This window comes from Lissotriton vulgaris, chromosome 3_1, assembly GCF_964263255.1.
Source record: "Lissotriton vulgaris chromosome 3_1, aLisVul1.2, whole genome shotgun sequence".
Lineage (NCBI taxonomy): Eukaryota > Metazoa > Chordata > Amphibia > Caudata > Salamandridae > Lissotriton > Lissotriton vulgaris.
The window spans coordinates 819218859-819233682 of NC_141689.1; the positions used below are offsets into that span (position 1 = coordinate 819218859).

At 44.0% G+C, this 14824-nt stretch overlaps 1 protein-coding gene across 1 annotated transcript in view; it reads left to right on the forward strand.

The window, feature by feature from the left end:
* Positions 1 to 14824, forward strand: part of SPTLC1 (serine palmitoyltransferase long chain base subunit 1) — a 346713-nt gene that overhangs the window by 190972 nt on the left and 140917 nt on the right. Inside the window, exon 10 of the mRNA XM_086961127.1 lies at positions 7162 to 7257. Coding sequence (XP_086817253.1) covers positions 7162 to 7257 — 96 coding nt within the window. The remainder of the gene's footprint in view (positions 1 to 7161; positions 7258 to 14824) is intronic.

Genomic DNA, 14824 nt, shown 5'->3' on the forward strand with positions numbered 1-14824 from the left:
AGTGCAGGCTCTGCAGGTGGTTTCTAGCGCTGACCCGACTGGGGATATTACCCAACAGTCTGACGGTTGCGTTTTGGATCACCTGGAGACGTCTCACCATATAAGCCGGGGATCAACTCAGCAGGCCATTGGCATAATCGAGTCGCGAAAGAATTAGAGCTCTAGCCACTGACTCTCTTGCTGAGGCAGGCAAATAGGGAAAAAACGTCCGCAACGCCTTGAGGGTCCCAAAACAGCCCCCTGCCAGCTTCTTGATGTGCCCCTCAAACCGGAGGTCTTCCCCGAACCAGACCCCTAGATTCTTGGCGAGGACATTGACTGAACTGGGCATCGGGAAACCGGCCGGCCAAGGTGCTTCTCTAAAATTAGGGGGGAATTGACCGTAAAGCAGTATTTCCGTCTTATCCTCGTTGCACTTCAATTGCGCGGAGGCTAGCCAGTTGAAAACTGCGGATAAACAGAACTGAATCTGATCGGTATCTAAGACATCACTAGGCCAGGTGAACAACAGCTGCGTATCATCGGCATATGCGATGATTTTGGCCCCCAAATGTTCGGCAAGCTCAATCAGGGGGGTCAGATAAACATTAAAAAGAAGAGGGCTCAAGGCGGAGCCCTGCGGGACCCCCGTCATGAGGGGCTTAGCCGAAGATGAAAAAGGAGGGAGCCAAACCTGTTGTGATCGAGACGAGAGAAAGGAGCGCAGCCAGTCCAAAGCGAGGCCAGCAACCCCAATGTCCGCAAGCCTAGTGAGGAGGCGTTGGTGAGGCACCGTGTCGAACGCGGCAGAGAGGTCCAATAAAATTAGAGCTGCTCTGCCGCCACCGTCCAGACACTCCCTAACTGCCTCAGAGATCTCCACCAAAGCAGATTCCATGCTGTGCGCAGCACGGAAACCCGATTGAGCAGGGTGGAGAGCCCCAGATGATTCCACAAACTCATTAAGCGGCCGGAAAGCCAGTTTTTCCCCTATTTTTGCCATAGCCGGGAGCAGAGAAATTGGACGATAATTGGCCAGCACTTCAGGGTCTGCTCCAGCCTTTTTCAGCAGGGGAAGAAGCTTGGCTTGTTTCCACTCAGCAGGAACTGTGGCTGTTTTAAATGAAAGGCTAACAATCAGCGTCACTTCCTGCACCACCACATCCGCGACCCCTGCCAACACTCGCGCTGGACAAGGGTCAGAAGGTGATCCAGATTTCAAGGATTTAATCACAGCTAGTGTGTCAGTAGCAGTGGGAGGCGTGAGCTCCACTATCCGGGGAGATGAACCCTCAGAGGGAGGGGAAAGATGGAAAGAGTCATCCGGAAAGTGGCTAGAGCTAAAACTCGCCTGAATAGCCGCTATTTTTTGCTCAAAAAACTCAGACAAGCTCTCGCACCATACTGCAGAAGCTGGAACCGCCCTTTGCTCAGCACAGGGAGAAAGGAAACTGTTAACAATCGCAAAAATCTCGCGACTGCTGTTGTTAGCTTTGTCAATCCGGCTAGTAAAATATTCTCCCTTAGCTGTTTTAATGCTGGCATAGTAGACTCTCTGCTCCCTCCGTAAAGCCGCCTTAGCTAAGGGGCAATACGAATGACGCCAAGCCCGTTCGAGCTTTTTACAGGCCAACTTGTGAATGCATAGTTCAGGGGAGAACCAAGGCTTAGAAGGGGAGGATCTAGTTCTACCGTTACTCCCCCTTTTAGATGACGCAGTCACCCCCGCTTCCACCCACACTCTAAAGTTCAGCACCGCTTCAGCCAGATCAGAGCCTAACACGGGCCTGCACTCGGACAGGGTGGTACCCAAAGTCTGTATGTTAATTTTCTTGGCACAGGTAGTTTTAGCCCCCCCAGTGGCAGTTTTCGGAGCTGACCACGCAAATCTGATCAGCTGATGGTCCGACCACGTCAGAGCTTGAGGGGCTTTCACTTGGAGGGGAAAGTTGGAACAAATGACATCCAAAGTGCTAAATCTAAATCTAAATCTTTTGAAACCAGCCCTGGATTCTGTTCAGCTGGGCTCACATTTCTAACATTTTTATCTTCTCTTTTTTTAGTAAGTTAGTGGGGTCACCCTAATCCATTTACAAGAAAGATTATTTCTAGAATTTAAATAGCATTGAACAAGCGGCGTGGATTGCTTTTGCACTTATTGCTGTCAGCATCTGAATTTAATTTGAAATTGGCATGTTAGGGTGCTGGTATAGAGGTTCTTGGTATATGTAAGGAACATAATTTGGGTATTTTGTGTACTACTACTTTGCCCATAACTCAGTATTAATAGTAGTTTTAATGTCTATAATCATTCCTCTTTTTGATATATTTTTTAAGTAAATATGTTAGACACGGGGTGTTAGACACTTGGGAATTGTGTTCGATTAATAATTTTGCGATAATGTAGATTAAAATCTGAAATGATAAGGTGCAGTTTCTCACAAAACAAAACATTGTGCATAGTCCTAATGCTTGATTTCCGTTTTAAAATGGTTCTTCCGGGGTTTCACAGGTTCCTAAAAGTGGAGCACGTTGCAGCCACATCTTTTGGTATTCATGACAAGTTTACAGTTTATGAAACATCAGATTGTCCTATTTAAAGTGTCAGTTCTGATAAAGACCTCTACCCGCAGATTGTACCCCATAGCAGCTGCATGTGTGTTGCCAATGGCTTTCCATAGCAGATGTGAGGTGAGCGGACCTAGTGGTGCCACCCAAATGGGCTGAAATCAGTTTATTTCTGTCGGCACCAAAAGTCTCGGATCCGGAGCTACTCCTTGTCTCTAGATTATATATTGTTCTATTCTTCCTGGGATTAAACCCTGTGGGTAATGTTGCAAAAAACATTTCTGTGACTGACCCACGTGTGGTTTGCCTATGGTGCCTAGAGATGTGTCTCTGTTCCAAGTCCTCCAGTGATTGCACTTTGATGCACGCCACGGCCATTCAAGCTTGGAAAGCAAAGCTCTTCGTGGCAAAGCACTGCAAGACCCCCACGCTGGGATCTGTCTAGATCTAAAGGTAGGTCACGATCCCGCTCTGGTGACCGGTCTTTGAGCTTTTAGTTCTCTGGAAAATCCAAAACATTGTTCAAGAAGTCCAAGCAGAACTCAGCCTCGTCTCACCACTTGTGGTCCGCTAAGAAGGCACAAGGGTCATCGTGCCTCCACGTTGTGTTCCCTAAGTTGCCCTACTTCAGAGGATCTCCACAATGCCAGTGGTCTGGATACCTCCCCAGTCACTGGTCTACTCCCACCACCCTCCCCAGCACCAGCCCCTCCCTTGCACCAGCCCCCCCACCAGATTCTGCCATGGAAGAAAGTGCTTCCTTTACTGTGGTTATACAAAAGGTGGCAAAGGTCCTTAATCATCACCTTCTCACACAAGAAATTAAAACCAATGTTTTGACTGAGATGTTGCCGCCTGACGAGTGACTATTCCTATTTACTGAGCATCAAAGACGTGCCACAATACGCTCCTTGCTTCTTTCTGCTCCTCCATGCCAGCAACACCAACCACTTCACCCTCATCTGTGCCTTTCATAGGGGCTCCCTTTGCATTCAACAGCATCAACAGGTGTAGCAATATCCCCAGCTCTTTCTATCGTAGAGAGCAACAGGGATAGTAGGCGGCCCAGCCTTCCACACCCCCACTTGCTGCCCCCTTCCAAGCTTCTTGAGGGGCTCTGGACAGTACAGAGCCATCCTGTCAGAGGCAGGATCTGACACTTTCTTCCAGGGTGGCTGGTGATTACTTCGGAAAGGTGGGTCCCGTAAATTGTTCAGTGTGGTTATTCTTTCATTTCTTGAGCCTCGCTGCACCTTCCACCAAACTCCAAACCACTGGCCTAAGGCCATAGCTGTCTCTTGCAGCAGGCACTACAAGCTTGTTTGGCTAAAGGAGCCACATAGAGGGTTCTGGTGCCAGACATTGGTTTTGGTTTTTATTCTCACTACTTCCTGTTGATGAAAAAGCACAAAGGCCTCCGTCCTATATTAAATCTTCACACTAAATACCTTTCTGAAAATGACAAGTTCAAGATGCTCACCGTGGCCCAGGTGTTATCTACCCTTTACCCTGGTGACTAAATTGTAGTGCTAGACCTGCCAGAAAATTATTTTTGCATACTGGTCTGCAAGCCCATAGGCATTACCTGCATTTCACGGTAGGCCATGATCATGTTCAGTGGGCTTGCTCACATTTCACCTTTACCAGCGCCCCTAGGGTGTTCATGAAAGTGATTGCGGGTTTTGCAGTACATATTCGGGGTCCCAGTCTTCCCCTACCCCAACGACAGGCTGAAGGTGGGCTCTCCCCAGGCAGTCGTCAGTCACTTCCACACTACAACAAGCCTTTTAGGATTGTTGGATTTCATTATTAACATGCTGAAGTTGCACCGGACTTCTTTGCAAATGTTCTCCTTCATCAAAGTTATCGTGGACACTGCAGTTTCGCACCTAACCTTTGGAGTGGAGAGTCCAGGGCATTTGATCGACAATCCCTATGTTTCAACCTCCGTGAGGATGACTATGAGGCTGCTGGGACTGATGACCTTCTGCATCCTACTTGTCAAGCATGCTAAGTGGCATTTGCGGGCTTTGTAGTGGTATTGGAATTCCCAGTCAGTGCAGCACCAGAGGGATTTTTGATTACATCTGGTTTTCGGAGGAGACTGCCAAAGATCTCCAGTGGTGGCTGTAGGACAGTGGCCCACCCCTCTCCTTACCACACCCAGAGCTCACAGTGGTGACCAATGCATTGCTTCTGGGTTGAGGAGGTCAGTTGGGGGAGGTGGAGATCAGAGTTATCTGATCCCCAGCAGATGCCTGGCTCCATAACAACTTTCTGGAGCTGAGAGCTATCCGCTTGAAATTGAAAGCATTTTTGTCTTCCATCATAAGTGCTTAAGGACAACACTACTGCGATATTGTACTACAACGAGCAGTCGGGGTCCTGTTGTGGAACCTGTGCTAAGAGGTTTTGCGTCTCTGGATGTGGCTAGATGGCCAAGAAATTTCTGGTGACCCACCACAGACAGATTTCCTGAATACCAGAGAGGACAAGCTAAACCGTAAACGGCTTGTCGCATCACTAACGGCAGTTACATCTGGAGGTGGCACAGGGTATTTCTGCGAATGGGGAGAACCCTGCCTCGATCTTTGCCGCACTTCTGAGATTGTGAACTGCTCGCGCCTCTTGTTCAGAGACATGTTCCACATGGAGTGGCATTAGGGACTCCTGTACACCTTCTGCCTATACTTCTCCTGCCTAGAGTACTGGGCCCCTGTCACCCAAGTGGCTCTGAAGTAGGCACGGAGAGTATGATATGCCGAACTCCTTGGCTATAGCATCTGTTCTCTGATCAGGCTGCCCATTGAGGAGAATCTCCTGTCACAGCAACCGAGCAGGGTCCTGAACCCAGCCAGCAACACTCTGCACAACTTCCACCTTCATGCTTGGAAATTGAGCAGTGAAACTTTATTGCTTTAAACCTTCCAACAGGAGTGGTTGACATCATCTGAGCACACAAGCTTCTCTCAACCAAATCTGCATACTCCTGCTGTTGGAATGAGTTTGTGCCTTGGTATGAATGTAAATAGATTGACTTTTTTGTTGTTGTTAATGTTGTCCCTAGCCCAGCAATGTGTTTGGACTCTATTAATGTATACTGTGGCCTCTATACTGTTGCTGTACCAGCTATCTTTATATAAATCTGTTGCCTTGACATTCCTCTACAGGTTACAGTAAATGTTTCCTTCTCCTCCTTTTGTAATTTCCCACTGGGACTTACATTTGGTCCTCGTGTATGCCTTTGGAGCCCCTCCACAGTTCTCTGACTCCTTACCCTCAAGACAGTTTTTCTTGTCACTATTACATCAGTGCAACAGCTCAGCGGACTACAAGCCCTTATATTCACCTACCTTATATCATGTTCTGCCCAGACAAGTTGGTCCTCTGGACTCAAGCTTCTTTCCTTCCAAAGGTGGTGACTCCATTTCATGTTGATCAGATCATCACCCTTACAGTGTTCTTTGCTCTGCCTTACCCCTCCAAGTAAGAGGAAAGGCTTTGAATGGTAGATCTGCTTTTATATTGATCTACCAAAGACCACTGGGTAGACATTCAGCTCTTTAACTCACTGTAAAGAAGAAAGGCAAGATTGTGGATCATCTTGCGCTGGATTGTACTCTGCACTGAGGCCAACCCCTGAGGTTTTGCGGGCTCATTCTAACAGCCAAGGCAGCAACCACTGCTTTGGCCCATGGGGTTGCCTGTTCTAGATATTACTTAGGCTACCACTTGTTCGTCACTCAGGAGGTTTACTAAGAACTATTGTCCGGACAAGCCAGGTCCACCAAGAAAGCCACTTTGCCCTCTCTGTCCTTCAGGACTTTATAGTTTGAGCCAGTTCCACTACCTAGGAGATATTGTTTTGGGTATGTATTCAAAAGGTGGGGAATCTGCAACTAGAGGACCCTATTAGAAGAATAAGTTCCTTACCTTAGGTAACACTGTTTCTTCTGGAGACTCTATCCAACAGCTTATTCCTGTTATTAGTACCCACAGCCCTCTCAACGTTCCCTCCCTGTCCTGTAAACTAGTCTCATTACATTAAAAGATCCCAAAATAAAAATCTGCACACTGGTCACAGCAAATCGGTTTGGCTCCACGCCTGTGAATGTTAAAGTGCCAAGAAAGCAACTGATGTCACTGTGCATAGGTGGTGCCTAAATAGGTCCACACACATCACATTTGACGTGAAATGACATTGATGCTGAGCTGCTGGTGCTGCCTGCCAGTGCCTAGGGATACTGCTAAAACTTTTCTGTATCCAGTCTGACTTCTGGGGAAGTTTTCAAACAATGAGGAATCTGCGTTAGTCTGTACCAGAAAGAGCATTACCTACCGAAGGTAAGTAACTTATTCTTTAGAATTTGTTAATTCCCCTTAAATACTCATTCAACATATTTAATATTTAAAGACTTTCACATTTTCAGATTGCATAGCAGTAGACCGATGAAGGTTGCAAGTTTTCAGATACGCACATTACTCCAAGTTATGTGTACTTTTCTGTAATATGTTGCTTGAGAGCGTATGCAGTTAGTGAAAAGTTGCGAACAACCTTTTATTAAACATAAATACTTGGAATTGCTCTGATTGATTGTGTTCTTTTGCCTTTAGATAGAGGATATAGATCTTATAATTGCAAACATGGAGAACGCTATTGCTTCTGTTGGTGGCTTCTGTTGTGGACGATCCTTCGTTATTGACCACCAGGTACGCATATTTGGATTGATTTACTTATAGTCCTTGAAAGTGCTTATGTTGCTTGCGAACCACTGAAACTAGACTGTTTCTAATGCAACAACTGGGTGGATACTTTTTTTATGACAGGCTACTGTTCATAATGGTGATCTGAAGATAGCTGAAACAACTTAACTTTGTGGTTGGACGGGAGTAAACAGCAATTTCAATCCTTGTAAAGGGTTGTAACTTCTTTTGTGGTCTTAATGTAAAAACAAAATCACTGTTTTTTTGGGGTGATTTTTTTATTTTTTATTGCAAGCTTAAATATTAATTAGGTTTCGCCTGCGTAGACTGCGCATGCGCAGTCTCGCTGGTGAGATCTAATGATTTTGAGGAGCTTTCACTAGTAGGCTTTAAGCCCCGCCCCTCTTTCCCATTGGCCAGCGTCACCGTTTATGCTAAACGGTGGCCAGCCATTGGGAAAGAGCTTTTGTTGACGTAGACGTTTCTCTTTTTCTGCCGTCCCACTTGGATGGCCTTCCTTCTGGCGTTAAAGGTTTCTTCTCTTTATGGGGCCAAACACATGGCCCCATAAAGATAATAAACCTTTTACTTCAGAAGGAAAGCAGGCCGAGGCCGTCCAAGTGGGACGGCAGAAAAAGCGAAAAGTCTACGTCGTGGCGAGCCCTTGTCTGGGAATGTTACAGAGAAGAGAGGCGCTGCTGTGCTGCTCCATTGTGTGAGGGGGGAGATTGGTGGGTATCTAAGTACAGGCACGGGTCGCAACACCCTCTCTCTCTTGGGAATGTTACTGAGGAGGGGGCGCTGCTGCTCCATTGTGTGAGGGTGGGTTGGGGTGAAAGTACCGTAAACAGAAGGGCGAGCGCCACGCCTGTAGTGTAGTTCCTATATTTCCAATAGTCTCTGCACATTGGAATAATACAAGTCCTACGTCACATCTATAGGATATGTCTACTAGGTCTCTATTGAATATGTTTGACTTTGTGAGTGCCAGCTAGCTCAGAGGTCACTAGAAACTTTCTCGAGTTCACAAGAAGGGATTTAGTTTCTGACAACCGCATAAACATGACAACTTTGTTTCCCCAAGATAAAACTGATCTTCAGAGTCGTGGAAACAATAGATAAATATTTCACTCAGTCACTCGTGCATGCTTGTTTCACCAGAGGTGCAGGGAAATAGATAGACGGGGGTTTTCAATAAAAGGATTTAGTGAACAGTCTTCTTTCTCAAGCATAAGAAATGAACTGCTACAATCGTAAAACTGGTTGCAAAATATAATGCTTACAGTAGAAAGAGTAGAATAAAATAATACTGTAAGAGCATTGTATGGTTCCTAAACCCTAGACAAATACATACATAACAGAGGCTAAAAGTACTCAACTGGTGCTTCTAAAATACGCCTACCCCGATGTACCTAACCTAAGCTTAGTACGAGGGAAGAAGTGAGGTGTAGCATAAATGTACTATTCTTTGCCAAGAATCTGTCCAAGATTTCTCTTTGGGTCTAATCAGCGCCGTACCTGGATTTGGAATGAAGAAGGTCAGGCTCAGGACTCGATTTCCCAACAACCCGGATAGCTTGGAAACACTAGAGCTGGATTTTTCGGCAGGAGAAAAGATAGCGTCTCTCTGTGCGTGTGCTGGAGGGTCGGCTTCCTTCGGCACTTGCTGTAGCAGGATGCGCCGGCAAGTAGATAGTGAAACTGCTCCAAACCACCGTGTTTGCTATGGCAAGTGTGGGCATATTTATACCTTGACGGTACCGAGTTTGACGTAAAGGTGGACATAATAATGTCATCAAAGAGTCTCGGTTCTTTGAAAACTCCATGAGTTCTTGGACAAGTCAGTTCTCGAGCAAGGGGAAGTCCCTAGCTGCTGAAGCAGAGTTTTCCAAGAAATCGTTGTAGATTTTCGGAACTAGTGGAAGTAGCCCTGCCTTATTTGGACTACATGAGCTATGTCTAGATTCGGTTATGATTTCTATGCCTATATAAGGTTATGGTGATTTATACCTATATAAGGGCATGAATCGGGAAACAATAGGGTCCTAAAATGGTACACAACACCCACTCCACATTATCATGTTCATTTAAGATCAAGCACTAAAACATATAATCTAGAGCATGTGTTTACAATCCCACCCAAAAATACATATAAAATGCATTTGAAATGGTTGCACACGAAAAACGAGCATTTGTACTGAACGCATTCAAAAGCAATGATTTCATTGTAAGCCTGTAATATGATATTGGAAATACTAACTGAATAAATCATGAAATTACATTTATGAAATCGCGCTTAGTTACAGAAGAAAAATCAAGACCATCCCATAGCAGAAATACAAGTTGTTTTGGTTCGTCGATTGGGTCAATATTGTTTCTAGGAAGTATTCAAAGAATTCTTGTTCTCTATGAATAGTTCTACTATAAGCAGATTGCTTTGTGCCAAAGTTCATTGTGTTTTGGAAGAAAATCAAATTAGTAGAATGAGAAAAAAAATAGAGTTCAGAAGTTTTCTATGTTGAAAAAAGTGAAGGTCGAAATTCAGATTTCAAAAGAACGCTGTGTGCTAACTTCAAAAGTTATTCTCGGTGTCAGGGGAAAACATTAAGTAGTCAAGGTTGGCAAAGAAATAGTTTACCATAGTAGATGAAAGTTGAACCACTTCATTAAGAAGATCAATCGTACACAGATGTGAAACATCGCCGTCAGCCGCGTTAGCATTGTTTGTAGTAAATGGTACCTGTGTGCCTGTTGGCCCGCGAATCACACCTTCAGCTGGAATTGCTGGTGAGATCTCAATGAATGCAGTCATCAGGATTGGTAGACTTTCGGGGCAACACAAAACATGAGCCGTTACCGGACTCAGTAAAGCGTCAACATCTGTTGGCCTTGCCGATGGAAGTGTTAGACAGATATCTAACTCTCATTCCTCTCCACAAAGCAGGCATCGTAGAACAGGTAAGATGCAATCTTGCCAGATTGGTCTGAATGACAGGAACCATGTGGTATTCAGATCTCTTAAACGAGCCAAGCCAAGGATCTGTGTTCTTCTTTCACGATACTGCATTGCCAGTAGAGCATTCTCCATGGTAATTTGGGTATCGCTGGTGGCCGGACTTGCCATAAAGGAGCAGGAGGAATAAAAATAGGATCCCTGCTACGAGTCCCAAGATGAGAGGCAGGCCTCCGAACACAGAGTGCACGAAGTTAGGAAAAATGCCCAGGACGGCTTTAAATGGTGTTAACATTCCTGAAAAAATAGTCTTAAATACATGTACAATACCGCTGGCATCACACATGTTTAAGATACGACCTAACACTTCTGCAAAATGTATGGGGCAGTTTGTTGATAATAATGCATGTATATACGCAGAGGACCTTTCAACTTTCAGATCATACGTCTCTCTGGATGAGGTCAGTGGCACAATTTTTTGTAAAATAATGGCTTTCATTCTGTTTAAAGTATCAATTCTTATAGAAGAGATGTTCAGTGAAGGCCATAGTGGCGACTCCCCGTCTGTCTTAGTTTTTGGAAACAATACTTGCATACAACAAGTGACCCTGGCTGACCCACAAACCAGATAGGCTGTCCCTGGCATCATTCCACAACAGCTGTGATCATTCAACATTATGTAGCTACCATTGGAAAGCTGCCTAAAAATTGGATCGATCACCGCTGCCGGGGAACCCTGCAGGTGGCATGATAAGTTGTTTAAAGAACCCTCACAGGCTCCATGTAAATTAATGCCTTGGCACAGAAGTGTACCGCCTAATGTGTTTTTACAATTTCTTCCACTAAGAAACACCTCCTTTCCCCCACTCCAACATTTGTGTGTGTATGGTAAATCCCAGGTTGTCTTTATGTATTCTTTACCCAACCTTTCATACAGACCTGCTGGTATGTGTTTGAAGCAATATTGAAACTGGAAAATCGTCACTGGTATCCTGGTGGTGCCATGTATTATCCATTCAACTGATGGTTTCTCAGAAACGGTCAATGGTAATCTCTCCAATTTTTCTATGCTCAGCACCGTATAGTCTGCTCCCCTCTGTGCCAAAGAGTTTTGTTTATCTGTAAGGTTAAATACAGTAAACAGTGATGTGGTGTTGATTAGAAGCCAAGGCACATAGCCAGAACAAAGGTTTTGTAACGTCCAGCCTAACAGCATTATAGAACGTAATTGAGACTGGCCATGTTGTAATATTAGCAAGTACTGTTCCATTATGTCTATGGCAGAGGATAAAATGCTGTCCAAAGAATAAATTCTGGACGACAGAGTTGTTAACCCATTGTCAACTACAGATAGAGCTTTCTCCAAATTAATACGATCAATTTCTCCTATTCATTCAGCTGTTTCCATTTGCGTGACTTTCCAAGCTTCATTGTAAGCAGCGTATATACCTGCGTATATGAAACGTTTATGACGTGGTTTACGAAATCCAAGTAAGAATTTTCGTAAGTCAATGCCATCTTTAAGTAAAGTTAAGTGTTGTTTTATATCTGGGAGTGTGGATTTTTGTAGCCATTCAAGGCGCAGTTTTCCTACACTGTAAGTTATTATCCCTGGATGTTGTCTCTGGACATATCTTGGATCTGGCCGAGTTAATGTAAATCCTTGTGTCTTTTTCAGGAATCTAGCTTGACAGATATTAGTGTCTGTGGGCCAGATTAACCATTTTTTCCATTCAGGATTACTTCTGTTTTGTTGTAAAATATAATTTACGTCTACCTTCTCATCTGTAGTTCTATTACTATCAGGTGTGGGCTTAGGTATGGACGGTTTGTTTAAATCTTTTATCTTAGCCAGGCCAAGAAAAGATGTCTGTAGTACAGTCTCATTTAAGAACAGTATTTGTTCTGGGATGATGCAGGCTCTGAACAATGCTTCTAAACCTTGTACCTGCAAGTCTTTTGTGCCCCAAACAGTTTTTGTCTCCATGTTGTCTTTCCAAAAGTCAAAGCCTAATGTGGACAATTGAGCATAAAAGGCCGCAGAATAAATCTGTTTAGTATTTGTCAACATATTTTTCACACACGTCTTATTAACATTTTTTAAGTAAATGCTTTCTGGATTTGTGACATTAAAACATGTAAAGTATGGACATTTTCTATAGAATGTTTTAGAGCTACCTTTTGGAGGTGTCGGACAATGTTTCCATTGCTTATAAGTTAAAACATTTCTATGGTGTGCAGATTTATTTGTGCAAATAATGATTACCAAAATGATTAAAACAATACATTTGTTCATAATCTGATGAACCTTCTAAGTATTCATGTTTTGCAAATTATGCTGATATTTCTAAGTCTCATCATGTTATTAACAGTCTCAAAGTCCCAATCATCAGAAAATGTTCTTGGTGAAACAAAATCACTCAAGGAAACCTTAAATTGGTGTGGAATCTTCAGCAGCTCGACAGGGCCATAAATGTCATAATCAGTTCTATCCCAGGTAGAGGAACGGCTGTGATGTTCACTGATGACAGGTCTTGTTTTTCACGATGAGATGATTTGTGTGGTTTCAGGAGCAAGTTGATGTTCTTACTTGCTGTGTCCATTTTACTATATTTTCCATCTATCAGCTTCCCCAAACTTAAAACAAGAATGAGCCATAGCAGGAGAAAATGTACACCTAACACACTCCAAAATTCAACCCATGGTGAAATTAGATATGTATTTGCAAGCTGGTGACAAAGTTCCGTTAATTGTTCCTTGAAAGTTTTATTTGCTGGCGTTGTTTCTGGCTCACTTGGATCCTCAGAAAACTTATCAAAGGTGATCAAATAGCCAGAGGCAGTTCTGTCAATTGTTGGTATTGCATCCGGATTATTTGATCTTGCTGGATCTGCTTGTTCCCTTGACATGTTTGTATAGTCAGATGCTACATCATTGTAGACGGGAGTGTCTTGACAAACTGTTATTTGGGTTTCAGAGGCACAAGCTCCATGGCTTTATTGCATAGTCCTTCTTTTCTCAATGCAGATTCTTCAAACGTGATGAGTCTTTCAGTTTGAACCTCTTGGATAGTAGCAAGATTTGTTAGTCTGCTACATCTTGGGAGTCCACTGGACCTACTCCTTATTATCGGCCACATGATGTGGTTTTACCAGGTCAATTGATACGGACCGGTTCTCCTTTCTTCCAGCATAGGGCGGCAGTAACACTGTTCTTGATCAGTGGACTGCTAATACAGGTACTGCTTTTCTGTAAGAAGGCCCAAATTCCTTCTTATCTGCTATTTTCTATCTGACCAGATCCCCAATCTTTGGAATCCAGACAGGTCTTGCTGGGACAGGTGGTTTTTCTTCAGTGGTCGTTGGCTTTTCGATAGTGTTGCTTAGACTTCTTCTTGTTTCATTTAAGTCCTGTAAAACAGCCAAACTATCTTTGATATCAAAGGATTTTTGTTCCACCACTGAAGTATGACGATCGAGGTCTTCAACCAACATTCTAGTACCAAAAAGGATTTCATATGGGATGATTGCACCCAGAGAATTTCTTGGCAGGTTATTAAGACTACGTTGGACATTTATTAGATGTTTGACCCACCCATCACCCGAACCTAGTACCCTAGCTGTTATAGATTGCTTTATGTCACTGTTTTTTCTCTCCACAACCGAATTTCCCTCAGGATGGAATGGACTCAAAAACCGCAATGGAACGCCCAAACTGGCCTCTTTGTAAGCCCTAGAGCTAAACGCAGGACCCTGGTCAGAATGTAGCATGCCAATTGCGTATGTGCCGATAAAGACTCGCAAATCTTTTATAACAGTTCCGGCGTCAGCTGAGTGCTGAGGCCACATCCAAATGAATCTCGAGCAGGAATCCACTGCGACCATGATATATTTGTAGTTACCATCCCTCTGCAAGGGACCACAGTGGTCCAGGTAAACGCATGCTAACGGTTTATCTAAAATTAGGAGGGGCGTCTACGCTGGGCGTTTCACTGTTGAAACTTTCATTTTCTGGCAGATTTCACATTCCAAAACATAGTTTCTGGTTCGTTTCCTCATGCGCGCCACCAGTATTGTTGCTTTAATAATGAAACTGTGGCGGAAACACCTGTGTGTGCAGAGGATAGCCCTTCATGTGCTGCTAAGATCAGTCCTAACCTGTGTTCCATGTGTGGGATTACTCTATCCCCCACTCCAGGGATTCGAGCAGACGGAACATTATTTGCATCAGTTATATATGAGTACTTGAGTGGAAAGCCTTTTGGTAATGTTTTACCACTGTCTTTTATTGAGGCAGTGACAGCTTGCATTATTTCGCTGTCTATTTTTGTTTTTGAACGAGTATTTGCAGCTACGGAAGCAGTTTGCACAGCTGCCTATGCGGCTTCCTCAGCCAATGAATTTCCTTCAACGTGAACGCCATCACGTTGATGACTCAGTGTATGGATCACATGAGTCTTTTGTATTTCTTTCTGTAAAAGAACTACTTGTTCCCAAAGCATTTTATGCTTGATTGTGCCACCTTTTGCGTCTTTAAAACCATTTTGAACCCAGTTCTGTAGATATTCATTGTAAGACTGGACTCAGTAATACGAATCGCACACTATAAGTGGGGGGAATT